This window comes from Narcine bancroftii, chromosome 2 (assembly GCF_036971445.1).
Source record: "Narcine bancroftii isolate sNarBan1 chromosome 2, sNarBan1.hap1, whole genome shotgun sequence".
NCBI classification, from domain to species: domain Eukaryota; kingdom Metazoa; phylum Chordata; class Chondrichthyes; order Torpediniformes; family Narcinidae; genus Narcine; species Narcine bancroftii.
In genome coordinates, this window is record NC_091470.1 from 176,424,640 (window position 1) to 176,439,987 (window position 15,348).

Below are 15,348 nucleotides of genomic sequence, written 5' to 3' on the forward strand. Positions count from 1 at the left end.
TATCAAAACATCATCGGCAAATAAATTCATTTTATACTCTTCTTCATTTGCCTTAATATCTTTAATATCGCCATCTTGTCTAATCATTTGCGCTAACCATTAAATAACCAAAGCAAATAAAGCTGGTGACAAAGGACACCCTGTTGAGTTGATCTAGATAATATAAAGCAAGAAGATACTTTTCCATTTGTCACCAGTCAAGCCAATGGATTTTTATATAAGGCCTTCATCCAACCAATAAAGAGTGGCCCAAATTTAAATTTTTCCAATACCTTAAACAAAGATCCCAATTCCACTCTGTCTACAAGGTAACCTTGATTAGAGAGAGGGGTTAGATTAGGTCTTTTTTAGATTTTATTTTTTGAGTTTTTTTCTTTTTCTTTCTATTCTTTTGTTTTGTACAATTTATTTCATAAATGGGTTAATCATATAGATTATATCTTATTACAATACAACTCCAATTATCTGAAAGGCCTGTGACTGACCGGCTGCTGCCGAGAGGCTGCACTCATGGATGATGGCAGGACAAGGGATTCTTCCAACCACATGCTGGGAGTCAGTGGTGCGGAGTTTGATGGGAAAGTTGGGGAGAAAAGTCAATGGGGGAAAGTAAAGAAGGAATAGAAAAAGAGAGGGGAGGGAGTTACCCGAAACAAGAACAATTGTTCTAATTTCACGTGCAATTAATTTTTTTTCAACCTGAGAAGTCAGTTTGTCTTTGAAAAATATTTCAGATAAATGAGGAATCCTGATTTGTTTCGGATATCCTCATTTATCTGATTTTATTTTTAAATTTTGGATAAATGAGGATTTCAGAGAATCTGATTTTGGATGATTGGAGTTGTAGTGTAATTGTTTTGAAGATTAACAAGTAATCCTCAATGTAGTTTCATGTAATTTGTTTTCTTCGTGTGTCCTCATATAAATGAATGAATTGTTACGTGGTTTTCAGATTTCTGTGTGCATGCTTATATGTTAAATTCAATAAAAACATTTTACAAAGAGCAAGTATGTGGTCTTGCAGGTAAAAAGCACAGTTAAAATTTAATGACTATTTTCAAATCCACTACAAAGCATTATCTTCATCATGTGAACCATGGCAGTCAACAGAACAAAAGTATCTGGAAAAAGCAAGGCAAACACATAACAGGATTGGCCCAATGAACATCGGTTCGAGGGTTGCTGAAGGCATTGCAACTGAACACATGGCACAGGGTCAATCCCCAGAGACATTCAGATTTCACACCTATGGACAATACACTCAAGGCTGAGGCCTTTGACTTGAATTTCATGAAAGGCAAACCACGGATTCTTGGTACACCTAGACGAAGAACACTCTTGATTTGGATTCATCCACAAAACCAGGACTCCCGTCTTTCATCTCATCTCATTCCAGGGCAGAAACCAAAGTAAGGGCACATTCTTCTGGGGGGTCATTGGTTAATATTTACTCTTAAATCACCACGCAGAAACTTAGAACATAGAACACCGCAGCACAGTACAGGCCCTTCAGCTCTTGACGTTGTGCCAACCCATATATTCCTTACTAAAAAAAGCACTAAACTCTCCCTACCCCGAAACAATAAAGAGAATTTTATTCCTGTTTTTGACAGCCAATTGTTCCCAGAAGAAATATTAAAAATAATTATACTTCAAATGTAACAACAGAAAATGTTGGAAATAGTCAGCAGGTTGGACACATACTGACTTGCTGGGAGTTTACAGCCTTTTCAGTTTTTATTGAAATATCCAGTAATTCCAGTTTTATCATTTCCACTTTCAACCTTGAGGTTCCTTTGGGCTGTGAATGTTTTTCATTTTAATTTACAAAAATAAGACTATCTGGACCCATTTATAAAGTAGGAATGTATAAATTCCAAGTAGGATTCACTTGTTGATGACCTTGTTTAAGTTTCAGAATAAATGAGGCACCCAATCTGTACATGCTTTGGGAAAAGACAAGACAAAGCATAAATGATTTACCAACACTGAATTGGAGATAATTAGCTGCGAAACACAAATCTCTCCTTATATGATGAGTGTCTGATGTTTACTTGAGTAATGAACCTTGGACACACAGTACAACTTATGTTCATCTCTACATTGTTTCTTAAAAGGTTTCACACGTGACCGAGAGTACCTGCTGCGTGTTTTCTTCCCTGCGGTCGACATTGAAGTCTGACGATTCCTCCGCAGCAACTCGGGAATGTAACCATCTGCCTCTGATCTTCTTGCAGCAGTTACACGTCATTCTTTTCCGAGGAGTGAGGGATCTCCTACTCTGCTCCTCTTCCCCAGCCACTCGTGACACTCGTAGACAGCCCAAGGCGTTGCCCATTCTCCTGCAAGTCACACGCCAGGTGTTTTCAGTGACGTATGATGTAGTAATTCAAATACGTCACCACCGTGAGCCTCACTTGCACAAAGAGCCCTGGTATTCGGCAAAGACTGTGCCACGCACTCGCACCACGTGCAACCCTCACAATGAACACGACTGCAGTCTCAGCAACTGGGTTTGCTGGCTGCGTGATGTCACCAATGGGTTCATTGTTACACAATAATACAGAAAGACCAGTGAAACCATGGCAACCTCCTAATATTTACTCTCTCACTCTCATGTCACAATGAGACCCCAACTCCCCCCACATTCTCGGAATGAATGTACTCAAGCGGCAGTTAATATTTGAGCGTCTCCCGCCAACCATTGTTGTCGGGGCAACCAGGTGGACTCCTCTTGTCATTGCCCCTCCCTCCCAGGTAGTCTGCACCCACCTGGATCAGGTTAGGGTTAGGGGAAGTGATTGATACCCTCCTCTATAAGGGGGTATGATAAGACTTCAGTCTACTGTACATCACTGTTAAACCTTAACGCCACTGTAAACCTGGTGTCACAGGATCTGACACAGTTTATCGTACATTACTGTTAGACCTTCTCCTTGCTGTGAACCTAGTGTCACAGTCTCAGTCTATCGTACATCATCATTTAAGCTTCTCCCCCTGTGAACCTGGGGTCACTGTATCTATCTCAATTTACAGTAAATCACTGATAAACCTTCTCCCCAATGCGAACCTGGTGTCACAGTATCTGACATACTTTATTGTCCATTACTTTTCTCACTGCTGTGAACCATGTATCACAGTTTCTGCTTCAGTCTACCGTACACCATCATTAAATCTTCTCCCATCTGTGAACCTGGGGTCACAGTATCTGACACAGTTTATCATACATTACGGTTAAACCTTCTCTCCACTGTGAACTCAGTGTCACAGTATCTGCCACAGTCTACCGTACATCACCCTTAAACATTCTACCCAATGTGAACCTGCTGTCACAGTATCTGAAACAGGTTATCGTACATTATTGTTAAACCTTTTTCCTACTGTGAACCCATTGTCTTAGTATCTATCTCAGACTATCGTACATCACTGTTGAACAATCTACCCACTGTGAAGCTGGTGTCAGAGTATCTACCTCCATCTATTGTATCAGCCATGATCGTATTGAATGGCAGAGCAGGCTCGATGGGCCATTTTTGGCCTACTCCTGTTCTTACTTCCTTTGTTCCTATGTTCCTATGTACCATTAAACATTCTCCCAACAGTGAAACAAATGTCACTTTATCTGCCACAGTTTATTGTACAACACTGTTAAACATTCACCCCACTGACAACCAGGTGTCACAGTATCTGCTTCCATCTTGCATTAAACCACTCCCTACTGTGAACTTGGTGTCACTTTATCTGCCACAGTTTACCGAACATCATTCTTTATCCTCCACCCGCTGTGTACCTAGTGTCACAGTATCTGCCTGAGTCTACCGTACACCATAGTTAAACCTTCTCCCAACTGTGACCCTGCGGTCACAGTATCTTCCACACTTTATTGTACATCACTGAAAAACCTTCTCCTCATTGTGAATCTGGTTTCACAGTTTCAGTCTCTGTCTCCCGTACATCACCATTAAACCACTCACCACTGTGAACCCGGTGTCAGTTTATCTGCCACAGCTTATTTTTCATCACCCTATAAACTTTTTCCCATTGTGAACCTGATGTGACGGTATGTGACTCAGACTTCCGTAAATCACCGTTGAACCTTCTACCCACTGTGTACCCGGAGTCACAGTATATGCTTCAGTCTACCGAACATCACCATTAAACCTTCTCTCAACTGTGAAACCGTTGTCACTGTATCTACCACCATTTATCCTTCAAACATTCTCCCCACTGTGAACCAGGTGTCACAGTATCTGACACAATTTATCGTACATTATCTTTCTCACTGCTGTGAACCCAGTGTCACAGTATCTGTCTCAGTCTCCTGTACACTATCATTTAACCTTCTCCCACTGTGCACCTGGTGTCACAGTATCTGCCTCAGTCTACCGTACATCATCATTAAACAGTCTCCCCGCCATGAACACGGTGTCACAGTATCTGCTTCAGTCTACCGTACATCACCGTTAAACCTTATCCCCACTGTGGACCTAGTGTCACAGTATCTATCTTAAATTACCATACATCACCGTTAAACCTTCTTCAGATTGTGAACCTTATGTCACAATATCTGACACAGTTTCTCGTACATTACTGTTAAACCTTCTCACTGCTGTGAACCTAGTGTCACAGTCTCAGTCTAACGTACATCATCGTTTAAGCATCTCCCCCTGTGAACCTGGTTTCACAGTATCTGCCTCAGTCAACCGTACATCACCGTTAAACTTTCTCGCCACTTTGAAGCAGGTGTCTGAGTATCTGCATACATCTAATGTACATCACCATCAAACATTCTCCCAATCGTGAAACCACTGTCAATTTGTCTGCCCCAGTTTTTTGTACAGCACTGTTATACATTCTCCCCACTGTGAACCCGGTGTTACAGAATCTGCCTCAGTTTCCCCTACATCACCAGTAAACCTTCTCCCCACTGTGAGGCCGGTGTTATTGTATCTGCCAACGTCTACCGTACATAACCGTTAAGCCTTCTCCCCACTGTCAACCTGGTGTCACAGTACTGCCCCAGTCTAGCGTACATCGCTGTTAAACGACCTTCTCACTACTGTGACCTCGGTGTCACAATATCTGCCAAAGTCACCGTACAGCACGTTAAACATTCTTCCCAATGTGAACCATATGTCACTGTTTCTGCCACCATTTATCGTACATCACCGTTAAACCTTCTCCCCACTGTGAACACGGTGTAACAGTATCTGCCCCAATCTACTGTACATCACTTAAACTTATCCCCACTGTCCAACTGGTCTCAATGTATCTATTTCAATTTAACGTACATCACCGTTAAACCTTCTCCCCACTGTGGACCTGGTGTCACAGTATCTGACATAGTTTATCTTACATCATTGTTAAACCTTCTCATTGCTCTGAACCCAGTGACACAGTTTCTGTCTCAGTGCACGGTACATCACCATCAAGGTTTCTCCCCACTGTGAAACTGGTGTGATTCTATCTGCCTCAGACTCCCATACATCACCATTAAACCTTCTCACCACTGTCAACCTGGTGTCACAGTATCTTTCACAGTTGATCGTACATCACTGATAAACCTTCTCCCTATTGTGAACCCGGTCTCAAAGAATCTGAATCAGTCTTAAACATCAGCATTAATCCTCTCTCCACTGTGAATCTGGTGTCACTTTATCTGCCACAGTTTATCGGACATCACTTTTAAAACTTCTCACTACTGTAAACCCAGTCACAGAATCTGCCTCAGTCTACCATACATCACAGTTAAACCTTCTCCCCAATGTGAACCATTTGTCACTGTTTCTGCCACAGTTTATCATACATCACTGTTGAGCCTTATCCCCACTGTGCACTTCGTGTCACTGTATCTGACATAGTTTATCATCCATTAATTTTCTCACTGCTGTGAACCATGTGTCACAGTATCTGGCTCAGTCTACCATTCACCATTGTTAAACCTTCTCCCCAAAGTGAACCATTTGTCAGTGTTTCTGCCACAGTTTATCGTACATCACAGTTAAAACTTCTCCCATCTGTGAACACCGTGTCACAGTGTCTGCCTCAATCTACCGTACATCACTGTTAAGCCTTCTACCCACTGTAAACCCTGTTTAATTGTTTATGGCAGAGTTTATTTTGTATCACTGATAAACCTTCACCCCACTGTGAACACGGTTTCACAGTATCTGACACAGTTTATCGTTCATCACTGATAAAGGGAATTATGATGGTATGAGACGGGAGTAGAGTAAGATTGATTGGGTGATGTTTATGGGGTGGGGGGGGGTTGATGGTGGATAGACAACAGAAAGCATTCAAAGATCTCATGGAAGAATTCCAGAAATCGTTTATACCGGTTTGGCATAAAAATAAACCAAAAAAGGTGACTCAACCGTGGATAACAAGTGAAATTAGAGACAGCATTAGGTCCAAAGGGAGAGCACATGTATTGGCCAAAAAAAGTACCAAATCCGAAGACTGGGAACAGTTCAAGATGCAGCAAAGGAGGACAAAGGGATTAATCAAGAGGGCAAAAATAAATTATGAAAGTAAGCTTGCGGCAAACATAAAAACCGACTGCAAAATCTTTTATAAATATGTCAAGAGGAAAAGATTAATGAAATCCAGAGTAGGTCCTTTGCAGTCAGAATCTTGGGAATATATAATGGGGAATAAGGAAATGGCAGACCAATTAAATTCTTACTTTAGTTCTGATTTCACAAGAGAAGAAACAAATAACCTCCCAAGTAAATTGGGAAACATAAAGACTAATGTCAGGGAGGAGCTGAAAGAAATCAGTATCTCTAAGGACATGGTCTTGTGGAAATTGAAGGGGTTGAAGGCCGATAAATCCCAAGGGCCTGATAATCTACATCCCAGGGTACTTAAAGAAGTGGGCATTCAGATAGCAGATGCTTTAAAAATTATTTTCCAGAACTCGACAGACTCAGGATCAGTACCCATGAATTGGAGGGTAGCTAATGTTACCCCACTATTTAAAAAGGGGGGTAGAGAAAAAGTGGGGAATTATAGGCCGGTGAGCCTTACATCAGTAGTGGGCAAAATGATGGAATCCATTATTTAGGATGTTTCTCTTTGGCTTGGCTTCGTGGATGAATATTTATGGAGTGGTAATATCCACGCCAGCTGCAGGCTCGTTTGTGGCTGACAAGTCCGATTCGGGACAGGCAGACACGGTTGCAGCGGTTGCAAGGGAAAATTGGTTGGTTGGGGTTGGGTGTTGGGTTTTTCCTCCTTTGTCTTTTGTCAGTGAGGTGGGCTCTGCGGTCGTCTTCAAAGGAGGTTGCTGCCCGCCGAACTGTGGGGCGCCAAGATGCACGGTTGGAGGCGATATCAATCCACTGGCGGTGGTCAATGTGGCAGACACCAAGAGATTTCTTTAGGAAGTCCTGGTACCTCTTCTTTGGTGCACCTCTGTCTCGGTGGCCAGTGGAGAGCTCACCAGAGAACACGATCTTGGGAAGGCGATGGCCCTCCATTCTGGAGACGTGACCTACCCAGCGCATTTGGATCTTCAACAGTGTGGATTCGACGCTGTCAGCCTCTGCCATCTCGAGTACTTCGATGTTGGTGATGAAGTCGCTCCAATGAATGTTGAGGATGGAGTGGAGACAACGCTGGTGGAAGCATTCTAGGAGCCGTAGGTGATGCCGGTATAGGACCCATGATTTGGAGCCGAACAGGAGTGTGGGTATGACAACGGCTCTGTATACGCTAATCTTTGTGAGGTTTTTCAATTGGTTGTTTTTGTGTAGTCTTCCAAAGGCGCTATTTGCCTTGGCGAGTCTGTTGTCTATCTCGTTGTCGATCCTTGCATCCGATGAAATGGTGCAGCCGAGATAGGTAAACTGGTTAAGTAGCAGAGCATATGACTAGCAGAGAAGGGATAGGACAGAGTCAACATGGATTTACAAAGGGTAAATTGTGCTTGACAAATCTATTGGAATTCTTTGAGATGGTAACAGGAAAAATAGATGGGGGAGAGCCAGTGGATGTGGTGTAGCTGGATTTCCAAAAGGCCTTCGATAAGGTTACACAGAAATGACTGGCATGCAAAATCAAGGCTCATGGGATTGGGGGCAAGTTATTGATGTGGATTAAGAACTGGCTGGCAGATAAAAGACAGAGAGTTGGGATAAACCGCTCATTTTCTGAGTGGCAGGCGGTAACCAGTGGGGTGCCACAGGGATCTGTACTGGGACCCCAGCTGCTCACAATTTACATTAATGATCTAGATGACGGGGAAGTCACGTGATGGAGTAGTGACCGGTAAGAAAATACTAGCCCTCTCCAAAAATGTTTTAAAAAAAGGTAAGGAAAAGCAAAGTCACAAACACAGAAACCATAACAAATTAAAAATAAAAGTGTGGAGAAAATGGCAGCAAAGAAAGAAAAACCAAAAACAACAGGAAGAAAAGAAGAAGGAAAGACATCAGAAGAAAAGATGGCTCACGGAGCCAAACAAAAGTGCGCAACCGCGCATGCACAAGGATAGAACGACAGCAAGACTCTCAACAGGAAAACAGAGAAAATAGAAAATAACGGGAACAAGAAGGAAGAGAATAAAGAAAGGAAATCAGAAAAACAGCAAATGACCAACCCAGAGGAAGAAGACCAACACCAAGACACCTTTAATAAAAATAATAAAACAAAAATACCCAACAAAATAAAATAAACAACCCAACAAGAAAATCAGGTAAAGGACACAGATCCTGGAGTGGACTCAGAAGAAGAGGAGGGAGAACATCAAACTCTACACAAAGAAATGGAAGATGAAGGGAAGCGAAAGTACATGGATAAAAAAAATTCAAAAATATATAGAAACGTTAAAAGAAAGGCTGACACAAGAATTCAGTGAAATAAAAAGAAGAATAAAAGGTACAGAAGAAAAAGTGAATAGATTAGAGATGGTCATGACAGATATAGGAAAAAGAGTAGACAAGGTGGAAGAATGAGAAACAGCCAGAGAAATGGAGGTAGATGACTTAAAAAAGAAATTAGAAGAATCTGATAAAAATGTTAAAGAAACACAGGAGCTGTTAGCTCAGATGATGGAGATAATGGAAAACTCTAATAGGAGAAACAATATAAAGATAGTGGGCTTTAAGGAAGATGAAGAAAGCAAAAATATGAAAGAATTTATAAAAGAATGGATCCCCAGGGTCCTAGCAATGCCAGTATTACAGGAAGGAATGGAAAGAGAAAGGGCACACAGAACATTAGCCCCTAAACCACAGCCACAACAAAAACCAAGATCCATTCTAGTAAAATTCCTAAGATATATGACAAGAGAAAATGTATTGGAGAAGGCAATGAAAAAAATAAGAGAAGACGAAAAACCACTGGAATACAAAGGTCAAAAATTTTCTTTCTACCCAGACATAAGTTTGAACTCCTGAAGAAGAGGAAGGAGTTTAACGCAGCAAAATCGACCCTATGGAAAAAAGGTTATAAATTTATGTTAAAATATCCAGCGGTGCTTAAAATAGTTATGCTGGGGCAGCAAAGCAAACTGTTCTCGGATCCAGAAAAAGCACGAAAATTTACAGAACACTTACAACACAGACAGAGAGATGAAGAGATGTAACAAGAACAAAAATGACAACAAACTATATATAAAGAAGAATAAAGTATAAGTAAGAACTAAGAAGGAAGAGAAAGGGAAGAAAGAATATAAGGAGGGAATTAAGAGCTTTGATATATGTGAAGATTAAAATCTTTTCGGGGGTGCTGGGTGGGGAAGAATAACAGTCACTGCGAAATCAGTTGACGTTTGCGGGCGGGTTCGCAATCCAAATGGAGAGGGGAGATGTGGTTGCCCGACAAGGGCCAAAGTGCAACTCAGATAGGGGAGGGACTATTGGGGTTAAAGAAATTTTAGATATGAAAATAATGGAAATATTTTATGTTTCAGAAATGTTGTCTTACAATGTGTTCAAAAAAATAAAACAGAAATGGAAAAGAAAGGAAGGTGGTGATGAGGAAACTGAAAGGAAAGATAAACAAAGTATGAAATGGCCATGTTGAACTATATGACTTTAAATATTAATGGAATACATAACCAAATCAAAAGGAAGAAGCTGTTAAATTTACTGAAGAAAGAAAAAAATTGACATAGCATTTGTGCAAGAAACACATCTAACTGAAGTGGATCACAAGAAATTAAAGAGAGATTGGATAGGACATGTAACAGCAGCATCATATAATTCAAAAGCCTTAGGAGTAGCTATATTAATCAATAAAAATGTACCAATCAAAATAGAGGAGGAAATAATAGATCCATCAGGGAGGTATGTAATGATAAAATGTCAGATATATTCAGTATTTTGGAATTTACTGAATCTATATGCACCTAATGAAGAAAATAAAAAATTTATGCAAGGTTTCTTTTTGAAGATCACAGATACGCAAGGGAATATACTAATAGGAAGGGATTTTAACCTTAATTTGGACTCAAACATGGATAAAACTGGAAAACAGACTAACAGAAAGAACAAAGTAACCAAATTTATAATTATATTGATGCAGGAAACGCAACTTTTGGATATATGGAGGAAACTACACCCAAAGGAGAAAGAATACTCATATTATTCGGGTAGACATAAAACATACTCAAGGATAGACCTATTCCTGTTATCAGCCCACATTCAAGGAAGAGTTAAGAAAACAGAATATAAAGCTAGATTGTGATCGGCTCACTCACCCTCGTTATTGGCAATAGAGATGGAGGACATCCCACCGAGAATGTATAAATGGAGATTAGACTCCATGCGACATAAAAGACAGGATTTTAGAGAATTCATTGAATGACAAATTAAAATGTACTTTGAAATAAATACGGAATCAGTGAAAAATAAGTTTATACTATGTGATGCAATGAAAGCATTCATCAGAGGGCAAATAATAAGTTATGTAACTAAGATGAAGAAGGACTACAATCACGAAATAGAACAGTTGAAAAGGGAAATAACAAATACAGAAAAAGAATTAGTAATAAAGGAAGATACAACTAAAAGAAGAGAATTGACAGACAAAAAAATAAAATATGAAACACTACAAACATATAAGGTGGAGAAGAACATAATGAAGACAAAACAGAAGTATTATGAGCTAGGAGAATAAAACACACAAAATACTAGCGTGGCAGCTTAAGACAGAACAAACTAAAAGAAAGGTATTGTCAACAAGAAAAAAGGACAAACAATTACGTATAACCAAACGGAGATCAATAAAAACTTCAGGGAATTCTACGAACAACTATATCAAACTGAAAACGAAGGGAAAGAAGACAAAATAGATGAATTTCTAACTAAAATTGAACTATCGAAATTGCAAACAGAGTAGCAAAATAAATTAATTAAACCATTTGAAATAGAAGAAATACAGGAGATATTAAAAAAAACTACCGAACAATAAAACATCGGGAGAGGATGGACTTCCAATAGAATTCTTTAAAACATTTAAAGACTTATTAATTCCTCCTCTCCCGGAAGTAATGAACCAGATTGAGAAAACACAAAACATACCAGATTCATGCAAAACAGCAATAATTACAGTAATACCAAAGACGGGGAAAGATCCACTTGCACCAGCATCGTATAGACCAATATCTCTACTTAACACAGATTATAAGATAATAGCCAAACTATTAGCAAACAGATTGTCTGACTGTGTACCAAAAATAGAAAAACTAGATCAAATTGGATTTATTAAAAAAAGATGAATTTACAATATCTCTAAATTCATTAACTTAATCCATGCAATACAAGGAAACAAAACTCCAACAGTGGCGGTTGCTTTAGACGCAGAGAAAGCCTTTGACAAAGTAGAATGGAATTATTAATTCAAAGTACAACAAAATTTCAACCTACCAGAAAAATATATTAATTGGATTAAAGCATTATATAAGGGACCATTGGCGAAAGTGACAGTAAATGGATATATATCAAATCAATTTAAATTAAGCAGATCAACAAGGCAGGGATGTCCACTATCTCCCTCACTGTTCGCGTCAGCTATAGAACCACTAGCAGAACTGATAAGAACAGAAAATAAAATAAGAGGGATAAAAATAAAAGAGAAAGAATATAAAATCAGTCTATTTGCAGATGATGTTATAATATACTTAACAGAACCAGAAATATCAATAAAAGAATTACATGAGAAATTGAAGGAATATGGAGAAGTATCGGGGTACAAGTTCAACGCAAATAAAAGTGAAGCAATGCCAATGAATAATGCGGATTTCACAAAATTTAAGAAAGAATCACCATTAAGATGGCAAACACAAGCAATTCGATACCTAGGTATACAACTAAATAATAAACTTGGCCATCTATACAAACTAAATTATCATACATTAATGAAAAAATTACAAGACGACTTAGAGCACTGGAAAGACTTACCACTAACACTGATAGGAAGGATAAACTGTATTAAAATGAAGATCTTCCCAAGGATACAATACCTATTTCAATCAGTACTAATTCACCTAACAGAGAAATTCTTCAAGGAGCTAAAGAAAATAATAAGGAAATTCTTATGGAAATGGGGGAAACCGAGGATTACACTAGATAAATTGACAGAATGGTACAAACAAGGAGGCTTACAACTACCAAACTTTAAGAATTATTATAGATATTATTAAGATACCTATCAGCTTTTGAACAAAGAAGGGAAAAACCAGTTTGGACCAGATTAGAACTAGATAAAATAAGGGAGAAGATACTTGAACATATACTATATGAGTGGGATGAAAAATTGGTGCAACATAGGAATTCACCAGTATTGCACCATCTGCTCAATATTTGGAAGAAGATTCACGTAGAAAGGAATAAAATAAATTACCAATTACCAAAATTAATATTGACACAAAATCAACTAATCCCTTTCACAAGAGATAACCTTTCCTTCAGAGAAGGGGAGAGAAAAGGGATCAAAAGAATAGAAAATTGTTTTTTGAGAAATAAATTATTATCTTTTGAACAAATGAAGGACAAATATAATATAATTCATGATACAATGTTTGCATACCACCAACTGAAAACCTACTTGAAGGACAAATTGGGAAACAGTCTGAGGTTACCAGAAGGAAGCAATTTTGAATATGTGATTACAGACACAATGATAACTAAAAGATTTATAAAAAACCTGTACATCAAACTGCAAGAAAAGGAGAACAAGGAAACAAGCTGTAATCCTAAACAAAAATGGGAACAAGATCAAAACATAAAGATAAAGGGTGAAACATGGGAAAAGCTATGCACCAGAACTATGAGAAATACAATAAACATGAGGTTACGTGTGATACAATATAATTGGTTACACAGGCTATACTTCACACCCCAAAAGTTAAATAAATGGGACCCATTTATTTTCACTGTAAAAAAAGGAAATGGGAACAACAATACATGCAATTTGGGCATGTGAGAAAGTGAAAAATTTGGGAAGATCTAAACCAGATATGAAATAAAATCACAAAAAGCAATATACCAAAATACCCAAAGATCTTCCTTCTAAGTAGTATAAGAAATAAAGTATTTGGACTCGATTTGGATGGAGCACAAAATAGATTTATTATGATAGCCCTAGCTGTAGCACAAAAATGTATTAAGTCAGCCTGGAAATTAGAAGACAACTCGAGAATACAACAATGGTACCTAGAAATAAATAAATGTACTCCATTAGAAAAAATAACATAAAATTTAAGAAATAACATCACAATATTCGAACAAATATGGGAAGCATACATGAAACACAATAGAGAAATCCTACCACGGACCTCCACCACCTAAAATGACAGAAGAAGAAGACAACGTTATGAACTGACCCAGTATGTAAAAGTAAAAGATACAAATTTCTTGTTTATTTTTATTTCGTGACGACATAGTTTAATGGGTTTAATGTAACATATAGATTGAACTTTGAATAAATGGGGAGGGTGAGGGAGGGAAGGGAGGGGGGGGAAGGGAGAAAATGACACTATATATTCAAGAGAAAAATGTCGGTATGTATTTTGGTCAGTGTGGTTCATAGTGTGAAACATTTAGAAAAATTTAAAAATGATCTAGATGAGGAGATTGGATGTAATATCTCCAAATTTGCAGATGACACTAAGCTAGGAGGGGTTGTGTGCACTGAAGAGGGGGTCAGGAAGCTCCAGTGTGATTTGGATAAATTGGGGACCTGGGCAGATACATGGCAAATGCACTACAATGTGGATAAATGTGAGATTATCCACTTTGGTAATACAAACCGGAGGGCAGATTACTATTTGAATGGCAATAGATTGGGAGATGGGGAAATGCAGAGAGACCTAGGGATTCTTGTGCACCAGTCACTGAAGGCGAGCATGCAGGAACAGCAGGTGGTTTAAAAGGCAAATGGTATGTTGGCCTTCATATCAAGAGGATTTTAGTATAGGAATAAGGATACAGTTGTCCAGAGCCCTGGTGAGACCACATCTGAAGTATTGTGTGCAGTTTTGGTCACCTTATCAGAGGAAGGATGTTCTTGCAATGGAGGGAGTGCAAAGGCGATTCACCAGGCTGATACCTGGAATGGCAGAAATAACTTATGAGGAAAGATTGCGCAAATTGGGATTGTACTCGCTGGAGTTTTGAAGATTGAGAGGGAATCTCATAGAGACATATAAAATTCTGGCAGGACTAGACAGAATGGATGCGGAAGGGATGTTGCCGATGATGGGGGAGTCCAGAACCCGGGGCCATGGTTCGAGGATAATAGGCAAACCATTTAGAACCTAAATGAGGAGGAATTTCTTTACCCAGAGGTTCGCAAATCTGTGGAATTCATTGCCATAGAGAGCAGTAGAGGCAGCTTCATTGAAAATATTTAAGAGGGAATTAGATATATTTCTTCAGTATAAGAGAATTAGGGGTTACAGAGAGAAGGTGGGGACAGGGTACAAATTTAAGATCAGCCATGATCTCATTGAATGGTGGAGCAGGCTCGAAGGGCCGAATTACCTACTCCTGCTCCTATCTTCTATGTTTCTATGATTTTAATGTAGCTGTAGGAGAGGAGTTGGGTGACGAAGGGTTAATGAGCAATTTAAACATGCTGGAGGGGTCCTGATTGATGTCCCACTGTCTCTTACCTGATCAATCATAACCCCCAAACCCCTCTTCACACTGTGCAGAGGCCTCGGGTCATGTTGCCTCTACTAGGTGTCATCACCTCTTCCTGTACCCACACTGCTGAGGGGAACACTAGCACCCTGGTTGATTTCACTGGCTGTGAATATTTTAAACATATCTGCCAGGGCCCCTGTTATTTGTACAGGAGCCTCCCTCAAGATCCAAGGCAATATCTTTTCAGGCC

The 15,348-nt window shown here is 39.2% G+C and overlaps 1 protein-coding gene across 1 annotated transcript in view; it reads right to left on the minus strand.

Moving 5' to 3' along the window:
- The window catches only part of LOC138754635 (microtubule-actin cross-linking factor 1-like), a 42,306-nt gene extending 39,829 nt beyond the window's left edge, over nt 1-2,477 (minus strand). Inside the window, exon 1 of the mRNA XM_069919184.1 lies at nt 2,141-2,477. Within this exon, the coding sequence (XP_069775285.1) occupies nt 2,141-2,338 (198 nt within the window). The 5' untranslated portion in view covers nt 2,339-2,477. The remainder of the gene's footprint in view (nt 1-2,140) is intronic.
- Nucleotides 2,478-15,348: the final 12,871 nt, after the last annotated feature.